The following is a 19,583-nucleotide window of genomic DNA, read 5'->3' on the forward strand; positions in this document are numbered from 1 at the left end:
TAATCTTTCAAAACTGAGTCCCCAACTCTGACTTTTGTTTTCTTTCTACACTCTAGATACTAAATAAATGATGATGATAAAATAGATACATAATATTCATTAGTTTCACATACATTATATTAACTAAGAAAATTAGGAGTAAATAAGCATCCCTATGACTTAAAGGAGTGTAAAGACTGTGTACACACACACACACACACATACCACACAAAGTACACTGAAGAAAAACAACTTAAATGACTTAATTTTGCTGTAAAACATATACATCCTAAATTCCTTGATTTTGTTATGAAAATAGAGAATGCCTGTTTCTTCAATCAAGTTATACAGGATACAGTATCTTAAAATATCTAGTCTAGATTGTGACAGCATTTTTGATAAATTTTCCTTATTTTCTAATCTCCCCCTTGACTTTATTTTTTTTTTAAAGATTTTTTTATTTATTACCCATACAAGCACTGGGTACAGGCAGAAGCACAGGAGGGTGAGAGAATTCACCAGAGCCAGAGCAGGGAACAGAACAGGCAGAAGGACCGAAGTACACTGCTGAGGGGAGCAGGGGGCGGCAGGGGAGGTCTGTGCGCCATGTGGGACCCTCGCTGGTGGCTGGGGATCAAACCGGCACTACAGAGGCTGTGGGCAGCTTTGCAACCCAGCACTCAACTGCTACGCCACCAGGGGAGGCCCCCCTTGACTTTAATCACAATTTCCATGTTGCCAATAGAATCTAGAGTCCAAAACCCTTCTTCAAAATTTTGAAAACTACTGATATTTGATATTTGAAAATAAGTGATATCTTTCAACTATCATTTCTCTTATCACTGAAAAAAAATCTACACTGCCCTGCTTGGGTTGATGGGTTTGACATCTGTGAACAGAAAAGACTGAAAAAAAAATAGGTGAATCTGGGTGGCACATGAGTTGCTGATAAACTGAAAACTGTCACAGAAGGAAATTGGAAATGCCCTACTTACATGGCAATTAAATAGCCTGGCTCTCACATATACCTTTTATTCCTGATGGGCATTGCCTTGGCCTTCTGTTAATCTTATGGGAAAACACGTGTTATAAATATGCTTTTGAGAGAGTGTACGGCTCACTGGGATCTCTGTGCTTCAAACATGCGTTGTGGTTGGTTGTATCTTGGAACATACTCTTCAAAATTTCCCTGTGTGTAGTGTATGTAAAATAATCTGTCTGAGGCAGGTGTGGTAAGAAGCATTCCTTTTTGCAGAGTAGTTTAGAAATAATATATGTGTTTGGGTTAAGGTGGCATGGGAGCTAGCTTGTTGCAGCATCTTCTCTGTTAACAGGGAATTTTATGTTTCAATTCAATCTTACGCAACATGTGGATAAGCAGAATCAGCATTATGAGTTACATGAGCACATGATGTAGAAAACTTACTGAAATGTTAGAAAAGCAGTGTTGAGATAAAGGAGAGAAGGAAATTGGCTTCCATGGGATACCTATGAGGTTTACACGAAAGGGCTATGTGATTCACATTTGTTTTCCCATAAAATATCACAACCAGCTAAGGAGGTAACATTATATCATTTTTAAAAATCAGAAAATAGGATTCAGGAAAGTTGAGCAATGTATCCATGGTCACACAGCTATTCAGTGTCAGTGACAGATATACATCCATGCACAAGGATTCATTGTGTTAAGCTAACCTGGATTCTATTTTGCAAAGATCACAGGAAAAATGATATATTTTTGATATGCAACCTGGATGAGGCAGAAAATCTCAAAGCTGATTTAGAGTGTCAAATGTTATAACTGAAACATCAGATCATTTGGTTATGTTCTTATACTTACCATGTCTCTCAGTATGCTGAATAGTCAAATGGGTCTTCCAGCCTTGTAAAAAGAATATATGTGAGTAACCTAGATGACTAAGGTATCTAATCTAAGAATTACTGTATCACTTACATCACAGTTCTTTTCTTTTTCCCAACTGAGCTAATATTTCGATATCAATTATAAAATAAGAGCAAACCCTCTGAATGTGCTAGTATATAGATGATCTTAGGATAAACAGGGAAATTAGAAAAGGAGACCAGTTCAATAAGGATAATGAAATACTCCATATAAATATCCCTGTACCTATACATAAATGTAACTAATATCATGTTTAACTGCAACCTGCACATTCATTGTTGCAGATTGGAAATGATATTTCACAGGGTAGCCACATGAAAATACACTTTCAGTGCCTACATCTGAGCCATGCAAATGCTCTTTAAAAGACCATTTATTATAGATTTTTGCTAAAGCTCATTTAATATTTCATCATTTTTATTTGTCTCCTCTTTTCCCTCACCCCAAATTATTTTGTAAATTATAAAAAGCCACAGTGAATTAATGAGAACATTCTTGCTATTTTTTTTCATTTGGTTCACATTTAGTTGCAGTGAGTAAAAACATTTCTGTTGAAAAGAATCAGTACCACTTCTTCAATTAGGTCAGGGCTTCCTGCCATTTAAAATTGACAGAAAAAGCAAAATGTACCAGATTGCAACACTGGAACTAGAGCTATTAGACTTCCCCAGGATCTCTGGTCCTAGGTTTGACCTCAAATCCCTTCTGCCCAGAACTAGTGACTGTTTGAAGGGCCTTTGTGACTAGCCTCATAAGTCAGAAGAAAGCCCTGGAATATTAAAGAATCTTGGCACTCACCATGTTATAGTTGGACACAGTAGTTCATAAAAAGAAAAAAAAATCTTGTGAATATATATTCTAAAAAATATTCAGAAGCAATTTTCATAAGACTCATAAGAAGATAGTCAAATACAGATATAAGATGAATAAAGCAGATTTTAACATAAGCTCACAATACAGTAAAAGAAATAAAGCAACAAAGGTGTGGTTAAGAGAACAAGCTTTGAAGTTCGAAGATCTTGATTAGTATTCCAGCATGAATTCTCTAACTGTGTGACCTTGGGCAAGTTGCTTGCTCTCTCTAATCCATAACGTATGGAATCATCTGTAAAATAAATATATTAAAATTAGCTCTCACAGACAAGTTTTGAAAATTAAATGATTTATGTAAATTGGCTAGTACATTATCTGGCACCAAGTAAACACTTTAAGACTGTTAAACATCATACTTATTATTATTGCAACAACTTTGATCAGATGTAAACATAAATTGAAGGGACTTATTCCACTGGGTAAAAGACAAACATACAAAAAAGATAAGAATATCAACAATTATTTATAAGATTCAATATAACAAGACTATGTCAAGTAATTTATTTCTTTGTCATTAATTTCTTTTATTTCTGGTTTTATGTGCAGATGTTAATGATACCTTAGATAGGAAAAAATAAACACATTCATAATTTAGAGTTGTAATTCCTTGTTTTGGAAGAGTCAAAATATCAGTATTTTATATACCCAAAATTTATTTATAAAATTTACCTGTTAAAAACATAGATGTCCCAACACAAATTATGTATGCATCATGCAGTAAAAACTGCCCAGTGAGTATTGTTAGCATCTTAAACAGAGAAATACAGTATGGACATTTCCATATGCACTCTTAAGTTTTAAGATAAACCCTAAAATTATTTGTAAATATTTGTTTTAAGTGATGTGTATCCTATTGGATAGTCACCTAACACTCTTGGTCAGAAGTTAGATGTTCTCAGACGTTATTGTTCAAATGATGGATGTTGCAGTAACTTTCCTTGAAAAAGACATGATCAGTAGAGTGATTTGGGTGTATGTCAATAGATAAAGGGTATACAGTTACTCTTGATTTATAGAGTAAAGTAAAAGGAGCTTTTCTCCGAAAGAAGAAAAGATTAAGAAATTGCATCTGGGGGACTATTAGTCTTTGTTGAAACAAAACAAAACTATGCAATGGCATTATATGGGATGGCATTGGGTCAGGTAAGAAAATGTTAACAAATGATTTCAAAACATTGCCAAAATCAGTTTTATACTTAGAACTATTTGACAAATAAGTAGATTAAAGGGTAAGCAAATAAAACAATGACTGGATAATGTCATATGATGAAGCTCTGTTCTTTAGTGGCTATCTTTAAGAATACATTGACATTGGTTGAGTCTGACCAGAGCAAGCTCCTCCTCCCTAGAAACAGGGGATGTTTCTCAAATCTCTCTCCCTAGATTCATTTCTGAAATAATTTCCCAATAATACTTGCCTTCAAAAACACATAACCGGGCTTCCCCTGTGGCGCAGTGGTTGAGTGCTGGGTTGCGAAGCTGCCCGCAGCCTCTGCAGCGCCGGTTAGATCCCTGGCCAGCGGGCGAGTGTCCAACATGGCTCACAGATCTCCCCTGCCGCCCCCTGCTCCCCTCAGCAGTGTATTTCATCGGTCTGCCTGTTCTATTCCCCTCTCTGGCTCTGGTGAATTCTCTCACCCCCGCCCCCCCCCCTGCGCTTCTGACTGTACCCAGTGTTTGTACAAATAAATAAATAAATCTTTAAAAAACCAAACAAACAAAAAACACATAACCAAGCTCAACTTTAAATGTGGTCTTCAATTTTACATTCCTTACAATTGCAACCACCTGCCTTAAGTTTTCATCATATAAGCTGCTTGCATCACATCACAGGGTCATGAAACACTTGTAGAATCAAAACTCTGTAAGTGGTATGGACTGACCATTTTAATTTTTTCACTTGACTGGGCTCTGCCTCCACTCAAAACATCTCTTCTGCTGCCACTTCTCTTGCGTGAAAGGGCTAGGTAAGTTAGAGCTCATTCACCATAGGCATCACAGGGAGCCACCACTTCTTCCCAGCACCTTTCCTCTAGAGTGGGCACGAGTGCTGAAAGGGACAGCTCCCGTGCTCTGGTCATTTTAAGTACTTTTCCCAGGAAGACTACACTCACCTCCTTTCTGCTACACACCTCCATTCACAAAATCCGAGAACCTCAGTCATCCCTGATGCCTTGGAAATTTCGTGAGACTGATGCTGAGACACACCCTCATTCCCTAAGTGTATAATTATACGTGGGTGGAGAGCCACCAGGGAGGGTAAGAGGAGAGGGCAAAGAGGAAAAAAAAAAATTTAAAGAAAGGAGACGGTAGCTTTGTCCCGACTTCTAAAAACCCTTCTGTTAATCTCTCCTCCCCCACTCCCATTTTCCTAAATCCGAGAATGACTGAGTTCAAGGCAAGGGACGGGTTCCGGAAATGGAGATGTGAATTTCAAGCCTAGAAATGAACGGAGCGATTTATTTAAAGTTGAATACTCCTCGTCCTAAGAAACCAGCGCAATTCATGTTTAAAGAAGCCCGTGTTTTCTCCAACATCACAAAAACCGAAAACAGTTGCCACCAAAGACCAAAAAAACATTCTGAGCGCGTTCTCGCTGTCCTTTAAGCTCAGACAGAAGGTGGGGTGGAAGCGCTCACAACCTGTGAAAGTGCGAAGGACTCTCTACACCTGGTGGCCAAATCCCTGCTGCCCAGAACTCTCCCCTACCATCTCTCATCTTTCGTGACTGTGCAAGGCACAGGGATTTAGACATGTATGTGGGAGTGCGTGTGAGGGAGGGAAGCGAGAGGACGGTGTGTTCTCCACATGTGTAACCCTGCATCTCCCTGTTCCCTAGCTTGCATTTATTCACAAGCATTCATTAGTTAAATATTTGATCAAAGGTGGAATATTTGCAATGAACAGCTTTCTTTTTAATGGACACACCTTAAACAGTGTACAGAAATTCAAAGTGTGAAGATTCTGAGTGTAGTACCTTTCTACTTCCCTCCCCCTATTTCTACTCCACCCCCCCCAAAAAAAAGGGGAACGCTTGCAGCAGATTGTAGAAGGATTTGAGTCTGCAGCTAGAGAGAAGGGGATTAGGGCCAGAGCGGTGCAAGTTAAATTGTGCTGCATATAAAAAATGGGCGGATTGGTCTCCAGCTCCAGAGGCTGGTACCACCTTCCTTTCTAAAATAAAATCTCTCTGGCATGAAGTCACCGCCTATTTCACATCCGGTTTGCCCTGGGACGTATTACTACTGTCTTGGTAAAGAGAAATCTTTTGTTGTATAGCTGCAGATTGGAGATTGGGAAGCAAATTTGGGTGTGAAATCCTCAGCAAAGGCGCACGCAGAGTCCATGATGGCTCAGACCGAGTGAGTGAGAGGCAGAGCGAGGACGCCCCTCCGCTCCCGGCGCGCCCGACGCGCGGACTCGCGCTGGCTCCAGGCTCTCCACGATTTTCTCTCGCAGACTTTTCCCGGGTCTTGAGCGATCCTGTGCCCAGAGGGGGCCCGAGGTAAGTGCGGCTTCGGACCGCAACACAGTGAGCTTTGAACGTGGCTTTTCCTAGCCGGAGAGACGGGAATGCTAGAGTGGGGGAAAAAAAGAAAGCGGGAGAGGATTAGAGCCTGATCCCAGAGCAGGTAGAAACAACGAATGTTTTTCTTTCAGGGTGAAAACCGCAGCGATACAGGAAGCATTATTTTCTCCCCCTGCCTCTTCTTTTCTTGCCCCCATTCTTAGGCAGATTTGAATTTTTTTCCGCGGGGTGGGTGGTGACACGCCGTTTTAGTCTTTTTTTTTTTTTTTCTCTTTCCCTCCCACCCCCCTTGCAGGAGGGAGCTGGGATGAGGTGGGGAGGGGCGTCGGGGGGCATAGTGGAAAGTTCAGACGCTGGGACAGAAAACCTGTCTCAGCGTTCCAGCCTAGGGAAGGCAGTCTCGTTCTGGCTGCACAGATCCCTCTTTTCTCCTTTACAGTGGACGCTGCTGAAATGCCCTCTGGTGTAGGGGTCTCTCCCATTCCGAACACGAAAAACTCAACTTCCATTTGATGTGGATGGCCCGGGATGTGGGCGTCTGGAGTGTGTGTGTTTGGGGGGAGGTGGAAGGTGGAAGGGGTATGGCTGCTTAGTGCTTCTTTTAGACTATTATGTTTGTATTTGCAAGAAACTTTCTCACTCAACAACTCAAGTGCCACGACAGGCTTGTTTTTCTCTTTTTCAAATGTCAGAGGAGGACAAAAAACTGATACTTTGCCTCGGGTTATGGTTTGTTTCATTTGTCCCTTCAGGAATTACCCCCCTTCAACAAAGACCAACAAGAATTAATAGGGTAAGAGGAATTGTTTTTCCTTCATAATAGATGTTGAAGATTCATAAAAGGGTGAAATTATAATAGTGCAATTTGGATGCAATATTTTAACATAATGGTAGCTATCCAAAATTTCTTGTCCTATTCAACTCATCTGTGTCAAAACCCATCACTACATTTAGTATAAGCCATGATGAGGTTCACAGCTCTTACCTCTAGATCTAGACAATTTCTCTCTGAACACATTGTTTCATAGCTTACATGTCTGTTTATAATGGTTTTTACTGATATAAATGATCCCTGAGTGTATTTAATATTTGTGTAGATGTATCTAAAGGCACACCACATTAAATTATAGGGTACATGATAGAAACTATGCTTTAAAAGACTAGCAATCCATTAATCACTGATCCTACTAGGGAGTTAGACATTCAGGGAAGTGCTATCAAATACCTTGAACAATTCATATCATGACTGGAATTAATTATAGCACATTAAAATAAAATGTTACTATATCTGCTCCTTAATCAGGTAATTCACTGATTTCTAAAAATTGACTCTACAAATAGATTATGATTTTTAAAAACATTCTCTAAGATTTTCATACTTCTCCATCCCTCCAGCACCCCACTATCAAGTCTAAATTCAACAATCAGATGGTGATTGATTGCACTTTACCTAAGAGGGAAAAAGATTCCCTTATTCATGCAAAGCAAAGCACTCCAGCTTCCATCTGTTTGAGATAAAACATTTTCTAACAGCAACCTGGCAGAATTCAAGAGGGCTTAAAAGATATGTGTGGGCATGTTTTGTGCATTTATGTGAGTGTGGTTTGTGTGTGAGAGAGATGAGCACATGGCTTGACTATAAAGTGCGTCCTTTAGCCTCACAGGAACATCAGTGAGCATATTTAACAAGGCAATCACAAGCAGAGAATATAAGGACGACTTCGGCATTCAACAATGTGTTTTCTATTTTTTTTTTAAACATAAATACAGTTGCTGCTATAATCAAGGTACATCCAGAATGCACAGATGTATTCAGTCATCAAAGTATATTAACTTACCCCATCCCACTCTGCAAACATGCACTCTGTTATCGACACAGCTTAAAAATTTCAGTGCACAGTTCAGTTGTGGAAACTCAGAACAGAAAGGCCAAAATTTTCAGATGGTAAACAACAAAGGTGTATCCAAACTATACTGGAAATATGAAACCTAGAGGGGGGGAAAAAAAAAAAAACTCACAGTTTTTATGTTGAGCAACATTGTCACCTGAAAGCATTTTAACTTGTATTCTTTTACAGGCAATATTAAGACACCAAAATATTTCTGAATGGAGAAATTGAAGGGAAAGTAGAGAATGGATGGTCTAGGTTTCCATTGCTTCCAATGAGGTGTCATATCCCAGTGAGGTCATTTCCTGACTTCAAAGCTTCATCTGAACTGCCTCAGTCAGCCCTAGTGGTTATAACCTGATGTTTCTTGCAAGAAACATTGATCTCTACTTGTTCTACTTTTCAGCTGCACGAGTCCGCCATGAAGAGAAGTCTCGGTCTCTCTGATTATCTTTGGGCCTGGACCCTCCTTCTGAGCACAGTGACTGGAAGAAGGTGGGGACAATTTATTTTAAATCTGCATGAGAATTTCTGAAACTTTTCATATATTCTATCAGGGGGAAGAAAACTGTCCTTGGATGAATTCATGACTAAGGGAATTCAAAAAACTTAACTGCAATAAAATTCCAGCTAAGAATAAAGAAGAAATATATGAAAAATAAATAATCATCTTATTTGAATGTTCGTTAGAATACACTTAACATGCCTTTGTTAAGGAGTGTATTACTTTAACATCTATGTCTTAAATTGAACTTCTCACTGTTCAGTGGTAACTTAACCAAACTTGCGGTCTCCTAATTCATAGCAAAAGTGACCCCAGTTGATGTTTGCATCCTATGACAGTGTCACTTAGAAGTGGAAAGTTTAAAATAATATTTGAAATTTGAAAATCCAAGTCTCTATAAATGTGAATTTCATGTTTTGAAACCATTTTTTATGTAACCAACAGAGGTAGACTATACCAGACATCTATTTAAAAACATTAGATAAAAATTGAACTTCATTTATGCATAACTAACTCTGGTATAAGTTCTAAGAAAAATGTAGTAATAAGCTTACCCATACTCAAAATATTTACTAATGATCAAATCAAGCCGACAAACATATTACAATGGTAATGATGTAAATGACCAAACAATTCAGATTATTTTTTATCTTTTACATTTCTAGTGTAGTCCACTCCTATGGCTGATAAATAAGTCTTAGCCTATTATAAAAACTTAAGAGTCATCAAAATGAAATGGAAAGTGAACCCTTATGAGATGAAGCAGAAAAATGGAAAAGTCTGGAAAGATGTGAATTTAGGAGGATTTCTTAAACTGAAAAGTTATCCGTTATTATTTTTTTGGCTATTGTGTGTGGTGAATAACCACTGCCAGATGAACAGGAAATGCATTATGGCCAGATACTCTTAATCTTAGGAGTTAAAAATTCTTCCCTGCTTTTGAAAAATTATATGAAGTGTTACTATTGTAATGACCTGTAGATGGAGTTAGTGCACAGTGTTTTATTATATAGTGGTTCATATGGAATCAAAATCAGGTACTGTAACTGACATTTCTCTTCAAATCGTACATTCAGTTTAGGAAACATTACATTGGCATGAGTGCTTAATACCAAATAAATAATCTTGATCTTTGTCCTAAGGTTCTTCTCTGACAATTACAGTTGACATAGTAAGTTAGAAGTAAAGATGAAGAACAACTGGGTTATAAAATCACATCAAGGAAAGATTAGCCATTGCAAGTGGAAAAGCGGAGCTGGTTTTCTGGGAGGGGGAGAGGGAAGTCCTTTTGACCTTTGTATTGCAATGTAAATGGCTGGAATGCAGCATCTATGAGATAAAACCAGGAAAAAGCCATTTCCTTAATTTGACATATATTGTGCAAGCAAAGGGCCTGCAGGCAAAGGTAACAGACAGCTCCATATTCTAGCCATTATATTAACAATTTAATTGTAGTCCTTCATGTCATACCACCTCATCTGGCCCCACTTCTTATTTCACTCCTTTCTTCCTCAGACTACTTGATCAGGTTCTCCTCACAACTTAAGGTGTGCTAGCATTTCTTTTCCACCTTTATCAAGATGACCTTCCAATATCCTTGAAAGATGCATGCACAATACATGGTTTGTGACAAGGAGTTTTTATAAATAATTGCACTCAGAATAGGATATTTTGCTTTATTGGTGTCATCTGCTAATGAGACACCCTGGAAGACAGAGCTCATTGAAAATTTGATTTCAAAAACCAGCAAGATGCTTAATTTTGCCAAAGGAGAGTAAACCTTCATTCTGCATAGTATTGATGTTGAAATTAGGAGTATGAAAATTTGTTTTATAGAGGTGTATTTCATGTTTAATATTGTGAATAGTTTTAGCTAACATAAATTTATTAAATTTAAATTTTATCAGAAAAATGGCCATTGCATTTTGCCAGTATAAAATTACCTACAAAATTGTGTTTATTTTTGAAATACTTTGATTTTTTTTCTTACTCCTGTCAAATCCTGGTTTCAAATGTCACTATTGTTCTTAGATTTAGTTATAATATAAACACGCAAGTGAAATCAAAAGCATGTTCACTAGAATGTGAGAAAGTGATATTTTGTGGCAGTATCTTAGTTTACACCCTGTATGCCTTTTTTTTTCCCCACTCAGTTAAAGCAGTCATTGAAATCAATCAGTGAGTATGATCCATCCTATGACAGAAACTCTTTCTTCAAAGAATTTTGGAGGTGCATACTAAGCATTACATACCATGTGAATCAAGGATAGATAAAATGACATTGATGGGAGAAACCCGCGACATTTGAACTGTGGTCACTACATAATTGAAACTAAAAACTAGAACTAATGAGGGCTAAAACTACACGTAAACTAGAGAGATTTATAAAGAAACAAATACCCCAATATAGAAAGATGGAAATAAAGTTTTAGACTAAAAGTTGAAGAAAACTGGGGTCTAGCTGTGTTCCTTAAACAAAACCCTAAATTGGCACTACAGCTTAAAAAACTACGAATTAAGAAAATACTGAGCCACAGTTTTTGAAGGTATCTTTTACTTCTAAGATCAGACACAACAAAATTTCAATTTATTAGAGGTTTGAGTAGACAGATTATAAAATCTGTTTTCATAAACTCTAAATGGAATGAATTTGCACCAATGTGCAAATGTAATAATCCCAAGTAACACATTTTATCCATTTTTCTCATCTAAATATCTTGAGAAAACATTAAATAACAAAGTGCCTACATATAAAGTGGGGAAGAACATTAGTAGATAAAACCTTAAGCTTAAGCCACATGTTAAATTTAATGAAAACAAAACTATTAGTGATTTTGGTAGTTCACAAACATATATTTTTGGGAGAGAGACGTTTTCCAGATTTCTTCTTTATCCTACCATGCATTAACTTTTTGCTTGCTCCATGAAGACATGCATTACTGCACTGCGTACATACTGAGAAATACAAAATTAGAGACAAAACTCATTTCCTATAATTTTCCTTCCATAGTTAGAAATGTTAAAGACCTTATTGTCTAAGAGAAAAAATATGACAAAATTGTAAAATTTAAAGCATTACATTTTTTAACTTTACAGAAAGATTATTCAAATTAAGTTTCAATAGAAAGCAAAGTAGAAAAATCTGGAGCAGGCTTTATTTTAAAACGTTGAAATGAATAATATAGATATCGCCTCCCCCCATGTCTTTTTCAGTTATGGACAACAGTCATTACAAGATGAACTCAAAGACAATACTACTGTTTTCACCAGAATTTTGGACCGACTCCTAGATGGTTATGACAATCGCCTGAGACCAGGATTGGGAGGTGGGTTGTATTATTGTATTTTTATTTTAGAACAAAGTATTAAAACTTTACTATTAAAGCCTGCTTTCCTTCTAAATGGTAAAGTAGTAAGAATGGCAGCATGCAGTTTAATAACTAACCCTATTTTTAATAGATTGTGCAATGTAAATTAAATTCATCCTGATAGTTTCATGCACATATCCATATTTAGTAAAAGGCAGATACACACTTCTCCTAATGCCATGAAAAAAAAGTTACATTTACTTGACAATTACATTATGTGTAATGATTTTATTACACTGAGGAAAATGGGTGTAATATTTCCCGTAGCCGAAAAACTGTATCTTTTTGATTTGGCTTTGCTGTGTCTGCATTGAATTCAAGTAGAATATCTTTGAATTTGTTGTTATAAACATTTATTTTGGAATATCACATACTGACCTACTATTTTGTGCTAGAATGCCACCACCTCTGGGATAAAATGAATTTTTTAACCATGTATTCAAACTTCAACCCTGATTTTTGTAGTAAAATTTGATTTTTCTTTGTATACTAGTTAATTGATTATATTAATGAATTTCCACTTGGAAGACAGCACTTAATAGTAAAATATTACACACTTATTGAATAGTCCTTGGATAAGATAATCAAGCTACCTTATTTAAATAAAAACTAATGGAGCCTAAACAAATAATGATCTCAGAGCAAAATAAGTTTAAGCAAGGAAATAAATTCATTCAAAGTAACATAGGAAACCAAGGTTATGACTCCTAGTTGTAATTAATGTTGTATTTTTCCGGAAGCATTTGTAGAAACTAATCAATTGCAATATTTAAATTATAATTAAATGATGATATTAAGACAGCAAAGATGTACAAAGAATAAGAAGCTTAATAATTCGAATTTTGATTACCAATTAATGCTAACATGGATTTAGGGTCACTTTGTATTACTACTTTGGGTAATGTAATCAAGTGGATGGCATTTTGCACCTCTGTTGAGGATGTCAGGTGCCACTAGTGGCTCAGATTTAAGGAAACTGCTTTGTCAAAGATACTGCTCAAATATCTGTCAATGGTCTTATCAGGTGTCCTTTCTGGTCAATTTCAAACATTAATTTTAGGACATGCTATACAAATTTCTTTGGGTTTATATTTGGGTTTATAGTCTACCCAAACTTTTCTTTACTGACTTTTTAGACAAATATTTAAGGAATAATATTTATTGGCCACAAAATGGATGATAAAATTGTGCATGCGATATATTAATATAATGTTGGTATATATCTAAATGTTTCAATTGGTTTTAAGAAAATGTTCTTAATTAATAAAGTTTAAAATAAATTACAAAGACTGTAAGTAGGGGAGAAATGTAGAAATAGAAGAAAAGGTCAGAATGGTGATACAACTTTCATAAAACAAAACTTTTGGAAGTGTTGAAGGGAATGTCTCTTATTCTTTTATTATTCTCCTCTCTGCTCCATGATATCAATCCCTGCAATATCAGCAGAATGACACATCCAAAAACCTACTCTTCACTCTATTAGAGGGAATTTAATTTAAGACTGTAATATGTTAATGTGAGTATCCTCTTTAAGTGCTGTGCATAGTTTTCAATTTGTTAAGGAATTTTACATATGCACGTGCACACACTTTCTTTTTTTTTTTTTAAAGATTTATTGATTGATTGATTTATACATACAAGCACTGTGTACAGTCAGAAGCGCGGGAGGGTGAGAGAATTCACCAGAGCCAGAGCAGGGAGCAGAGCAGGCAGAAGGACCGAAGTACACTGCTGAGGGGAGCAGCAGGTGGCAGGAGAGGTCTGTGTGCCATGTGGGACCCTCCTCTGGTGGCCGGGGAGCAGCCGAGGATCGAACCAGCGCTGCAGAGGCTGCGGGCAGCTTCGCAACCCAGCGTTCAACCGCAGCGCCACCAGGGAGGCCCCACACACTTTCTTTAATGACCAGCTGTGTGGTTGTATTACTGGTTGGATGTTTGGAATACAGTAACACATTTGTGACTGCTCCTTTACACTTAATTGCATATAATAAATCCTTAATAAATGGGTATATTGAATTTTAAATGAAATATAGGCTAAGCAGAAAACATTTTATCTACTCTTCACATACATGCCTAGGTTTTGGAAAGCTATAGACCTTAAGGATGTATAATGTAGACTAGGAATGGTTGAAGAGCTAATTTTCAAGATAGGACATAATGGTAATTTGTTAATAGAAGTAGTGAATCATGACAATTTTGGCAAACTCTACTTTTGTTATCTATTTAATTCTCCCCAAATAAGAAAATTAGACATGCATTTAAAGAACACAAATAGTAGCAGGTCAAAAATAGACATTTCCTTTTAGTTGAAATAGATATAATATGCCGTAGTAATAGAGAACTGAAGGATTTAAGAAAATTTACAAGAATGAGTGTGCATTAGTCTTTGTTGAAGATGATTTTTTTGATATTTCTGACTCCTGGAAACAGTCATTTTGAGAATATAATAGATATTAAGACAAATTAGTTCAAATATTTTTCTCTGGTTCTATTTTATGCATCACCCAGAAATATAATGCAATTGATTATGACTGACTAGAGATTTATAAAAAAGCTTTAATACTAAGTTAATTTTTTTTTTTTAAATTTTGGAGTGTGGTTTTGGCCCTATAGGATATAGTGGCATGTGTTTGTTACACATATCTTCAGAATCATTTTTAAGTATATTTTGAGAATGGTTGCCTTTAGAAAACTTTAAAACATCAAATATAATTTTTAGATATCTAAAAATTATAATTAGTTGCAGAATTAGAGAAAATTGTTAAAACCATGTTAAAATTGAAAATTTTAATACATATTTTTCTGCAAGTTATTTCATTTCATTTTTTACCATAGAGTTTTGGAGTTCTCATTGTAAAAATGAACCTTTTTTTTTTTTTTTTTTTTTTAAGACATGCCCTGTTTGCCTTTAGAGGAAAAGACTATGTAGAGGAAAAACTGGAAAGAGTATCATGAGCTTATAATGGTGTAAAAGCGTCCTCTAAGTAGGTTCATGATCACAGTGTGACAGCATCTTACAAGAGAAAGGGGTCCACTCTCTTTATAGGACAAAGTCTTGTTTAATGAAAACAATAACATTGTGTAGAAAGCAGGGACATTTTGTTCTGAATATACAGAAAATAAAGACATGTGATAAGCCAAGACTTGTGATTAATATAAGAAACTCTTGCATGTGCAAATTCATCATGACCTGTTTTTGAGAAATACACACATATTAGAAGGGATAGCATCATTCTTTGGAGATATACATAGTGTATCCACAAATTATGATGAAAAATATATAATGTGGTCATCCAGATGATAAAAATTAGTTTGCAGATATCTTAACACTATTTCAAAAGACTACCAGGGCCAAGAGCAATATTGAGAAAGTGAAAATAAAATGAAAACATATAAGAGAGACATTCTGGAAGGGATTTTATCCCTCCCAACGCTAGAGGAGATAAAAGTACTAGAATGTATGTGATTCTAATAATTTAATATACTCTACTCAGGAATGTAAAGAGAATAACTGCTTGACCACATTCAACTGCAAAATTCATGAAGAAACCTTTAAGTAGCCTTGAAATGAAACAGTTTGTAGCCAGAAAATACAAATCAAAATTGATTCTAATTTAAAATCAATTTAAGGGCTTTTTTTTTTTTTCTTGAAGCCAGGGGCTGAAGAGTGTTTTTGTAAGGATCTTGCCTAAAACATGGATGGTATAGAAAAATTAAATAGTTCATTATGCTTTTTATTTTAAATCAAAGACTCTGAAAAGGTACAATTTTCAGTTTTTCAATGTTGCTCCTTAATGACTGTGTCTATAATAAACTGAAGAAGCCTGAATTTCTCCAGCTTTCTAAAACAATAAATGTTCCTCCTTCTCTGAGCTGCATCTGTCTTGGTAAAATTTCAGCCATCAACATAGTGGCATAGGGGCAAAGCAACCACTAAACATAGATCTAGAATTTCATTTAGAAGGAGGATTTCAAGTTTCTAAGGACAAGGGATGCACTTCCAGTGCCATCTTTCCCTTCCCTTTTGTCCTACCATATCTACAGTCTAGCCTTCACTGAAGACATGGCAAACCCCCTGGTGAACTAGGCTGATGTCAGATAGTTTATTGCCTGTGACATGCACCAGGCTGAAGGTTGACCCTTCCTTCTGCTCACTGGCTCATTCTCACAGATCTAGCTTACTAAAGACATTTCCTTCTATAAACAACTTCATTGCACTCCTTGCAAAACAGATTAGGGCAAAGCCATTTTTAAATGGAACTCAAACAGGATAGTGCAGAAGGAATGAGACTGTAATGGGTCCACATTTTAAAGGAATTACAAAATTTTTCATTCTCTCCCTCCTTGCTGAAGGTATTTTCTAGCAATATAATCTCTAAATTTTGCCTTAAATTTAGTCTCAAAAAACTATAGGATGATGAAGGTTTCTCAAAGATTTTATCATCAAACTATATAGACAATGAAGGCAAGGAGAGATGAATGTGCAGTAATCATGTGACAAACCCAGACAGATAGGGAGAGAAGTAAATAAATAAATAGGTAGGTTGTAAGGAGGGTATCCTTACTATACCCTTAACAGATATTTAGTTAGGCTTTTCTTCTCTTTCTGAAAGTGTTATCAGTTTGGGTTGTTTGTTGTTCATTTTAGATTTTACTTAATCAGCTAGAGGAGTGTTTGGATTGGATTATAACCAACACTTTTTCTCAAGGTATTTAGTATCAACACGTTATTTATCAATCAATCTATGCTTCAAAACAGACTTTCTCCTTATTTTTATAACTTCCCTAATTTTGGACTTTTTATGTCTGTATAAGACCTCTTTGACTTTCTGAATAGCTCAGCTTTCAAATATAAGCATCTCCAAAGAAGCTGCGTTGGATATGCATGCTGTTGGCCAAGTGGTGTTGACTCCTTGGGATCTTGGGTTGTGTTCATAACAAAATAAGTAAGGAAAAACTAAGAGTATTCATGTAAAATGAAAAGCATATTAATTTTTATGAAATTTTGTGTGACTTTGTAAAGTTTAGGTGACTAGAGGTTAGAGAAAGCAGTATAATTTTATCCTATTTAAATTTCAACATTGTTGTATCTCAAAATTATAAGGTAGCTGATAGTCACGTTATATTTTATTATTATATTTTTGCATCCTATGCAATGTTGAGATCAGAGAGAACCATTTTATTCATATTCAACTGAAACTGAAACACATTTTATATTTATATTAAAAGGACAGAGCTTAAAAATGTAGAGAACAAGATATTTCTATCACATTGTCATAGTTTTAACTAAAGATTCTGAGTTACTGACAATACCAAAAAGAGGTTTATTCAATCATTTTTGTGCTGTTGTTATTACATTTACTTTACCAGAGAATGATTTTTCATATTCCCTTTTGAAATTCTAATCTGAAACCTTTCTTTTTGAATTTGCTGTAGTTTTATCTGGTTCCTTAAAGCAAGGTGTGCAGCAGATGCTCACATTTTGGCATAATGCAGTTCATTTGAACAGAAATATTCTATTTAGATATTCCATAATTCTGTAGAACTTTGGAGAAAATGCAGTTATCAAAAACCCAAGAGCAACTGAATTGGTAAGATGACCCCAGAGCACCCCTTAACCTTTACTGGCCAAGGCTCTCCAGGAAGCTCACGAAGCCAGCTTACCTAGTAAGTCTAACCTAGATGTCCAAAGGAAAGTCGTAGTATGCTTAGAAACTTCCTATGCTCATATTTTCTCCTATATATAAATCTTTACCTGATCAGTGCCAAGAATTTCCTAAGATAAAGTATAACCACCGAGACTGTGTTTCAGTCATAAAGGCAAAATTATGATGAAACAGCTGCAGTTTATTTTTTGTGCAGCTATTTTGGACCTTTTTATCCACTTGCCATGTTGATTCCAGAACCAATGTGGATTATATTTTTTAAAATGTTTTCTATAAATGATTGCTTTCTTTTCAGGTAGAATTTGAATTTTTTATTTGAAAACTAGTATCATGCTTTTGAGATGACAATGTTATTGTTAATAATCCTGGACTTTGATATTTTGGAAATATTAAGAGGAATCAAAGGCCTAAGTAGATGGCATATCCCTCCAAGACTGTGTATTAATATTTTCACACCTAACACGCTATAATGGGAATAACAAATATGATCCTTTGAAAATACTGCATATTTTATAATTTTTATCAAGACACATAGACTAATAGAAGCCCCTTCCTCTAAAGGAACAATTTCACTCTCCTCTATAGAACCACAATATAAGGGAGAAAATTCTCAGTGAAAATGCAGTAAAATTTTACCTTTTCCACCCTGGGAGATCCTTGTATCACCTGAGTTCTTGGCGTCTGAAACACAAAAAGATGAGGGACTGGTTAGACACCCTGAAATGTGGCTTTCTAACTCATGACCAGACTTAATAGCTTAACCTAGGCATAATTAAGGAGTTCTACATATTCAGGAGAAACTTACTATTACAAAAAATTAAGGGAACAGAAATGAAGGATATGGAGTAAACACATTGCTTGAGGCAGAGAGGCAGAGAGATGAAACACTCTGTAATCCGGGAGTACCATAGATACTGATATCAGGAGCCCAGGATCCTTTCAATTTCCAAACAGGACTGTTTCAAAGTGGGGTTTTAAGATAAACTTTATTATCATGACTAATGCCAGTCCATTTAGTCTCCATAGAGTGACTGCCTAATAAAACACTGCATATAATTCTTCACAGCCGAGTCCTTCTATATTTTTATTACACTCTTACAATCCTTTATTCACACAACATCAACTCTCTTAAACTGCAACTAACAATCTTTCACTTCACTACCGCAAGTGTTCCTGCTGCATTACAACAAGGGCCAACTGTTCCGTGAAATGCACAAGCTCTTTAGGTGTGGCCCTGCTGGTCTCTAGAGGGTCATTGTGTACTGTGACCATCGGTATCACTAGATTCCAGATGTACTGGACTTTCTATTACTTAAACAGAACATTGATTCTTACCTGTGATCTTATTCTTTCCTCTCCTTGAAACATCTTTCTCCAGATCTATCATTCACAAAATTATTCTCAGCTTTTAGGTCTGAGTTCAAAGTCTTCTCTTCAAAAGATATTCTTTAAAAACATTTATAATCATCTGAAACTTATTAGTGTAATTTATACATACATGTTTGTATATAACTATCTATGTAATTCTCTCTCTCTCTCTCTCTCTCTCTCTCTCTATGCTTCTAATCTATCCAAAATATGTTTCCTTGAAACTATGAGATATGCTTTAGAAGATCAGGAACATTTGCACTTTTGTTGGCTGATATATCACTGCTACCGGGAACAGCCTATGCTTATCTATTACACAGAAAATGCTGAATAAACACTTGTTGAGTAAATTAATGCACCCAACAAATATAATTTTTTAAAGACTTATTTATTTATGCATACAAGAACTGGGGTGTAAACCAGAGGTGCGGGGTGTGTGTGTGAGAGGATTCACCAGTGAGAGTGGGGAGCAGAACAGGCAGATCTACTGAAATACACTGCTGA

General features: G+C 36.0%; 1 protein-coding gene and 1 long non-coding RNA gene across 2 annotated transcripts in view; one reads left to right on the top strand and one right to left on the bottom strand.

Moving 5' to 3' along the window:
* Nucleotides 1-5,166: 5,166 nt before the first annotated feature.
* The window catches only part of LOC119236309 (uncharacterized), a 171,856-nt gene continuing 157,439 nt past the window's right edge, over nt 5,167-19,583 (bottom strand). Inside the window, exons 3-5 of the long non-coding RNA XR_008550197.1 lie at nt 18,348-18,392; nt 8,123-8,273; nt 5,167-6,331 (exon numbers count right to left, since the gene is read on the bottom strand). This is a non-coding gene — a long non-coding RNA (uncharacterized LOC119236309). The remainder of the gene's footprint in view (nt 6,332-8,122; nt 8,274-18,347; nt 18,393-19,583) is intronic.
* The window catches only part of GABRA1 (gamma-aminobutyric acid type A receptor subunit alpha1), a 59,493-nt gene continuing 48,418 nt past the window's right edge, over nt 8,509-19,583 (top strand). The window contains exons 1-2 of the mRNA XM_037500253.2: nt 8,509-8,668; nt 11,892-12,004. Of these exons, the coding sequence (XP_037356150.1) occupies nt 8,595-8,668; nt 11,892-12,004 (187 nt within the window). The 5' untranslated portion in view covers nt 8,509-8,594. The remainder of the gene's footprint in view (nt 8,669-11,891; nt 12,005-19,583) is intronic.

Source organism: Talpa occidentalis, unplaced genomic scaffold (genome assembly GCF_014898055.3).
Source record: "Talpa occidentalis isolate TD23 unplaced genomic scaffold, MPIMG_talOcc4v2.1 talOcc4.9, whole genome shotgun sequence".
Lineage (NCBI taxonomy): Eukaryota > Metazoa > Chordata > Mammalia > Eulipotyphla > Talpidae > Talpa > Talpa occidentalis.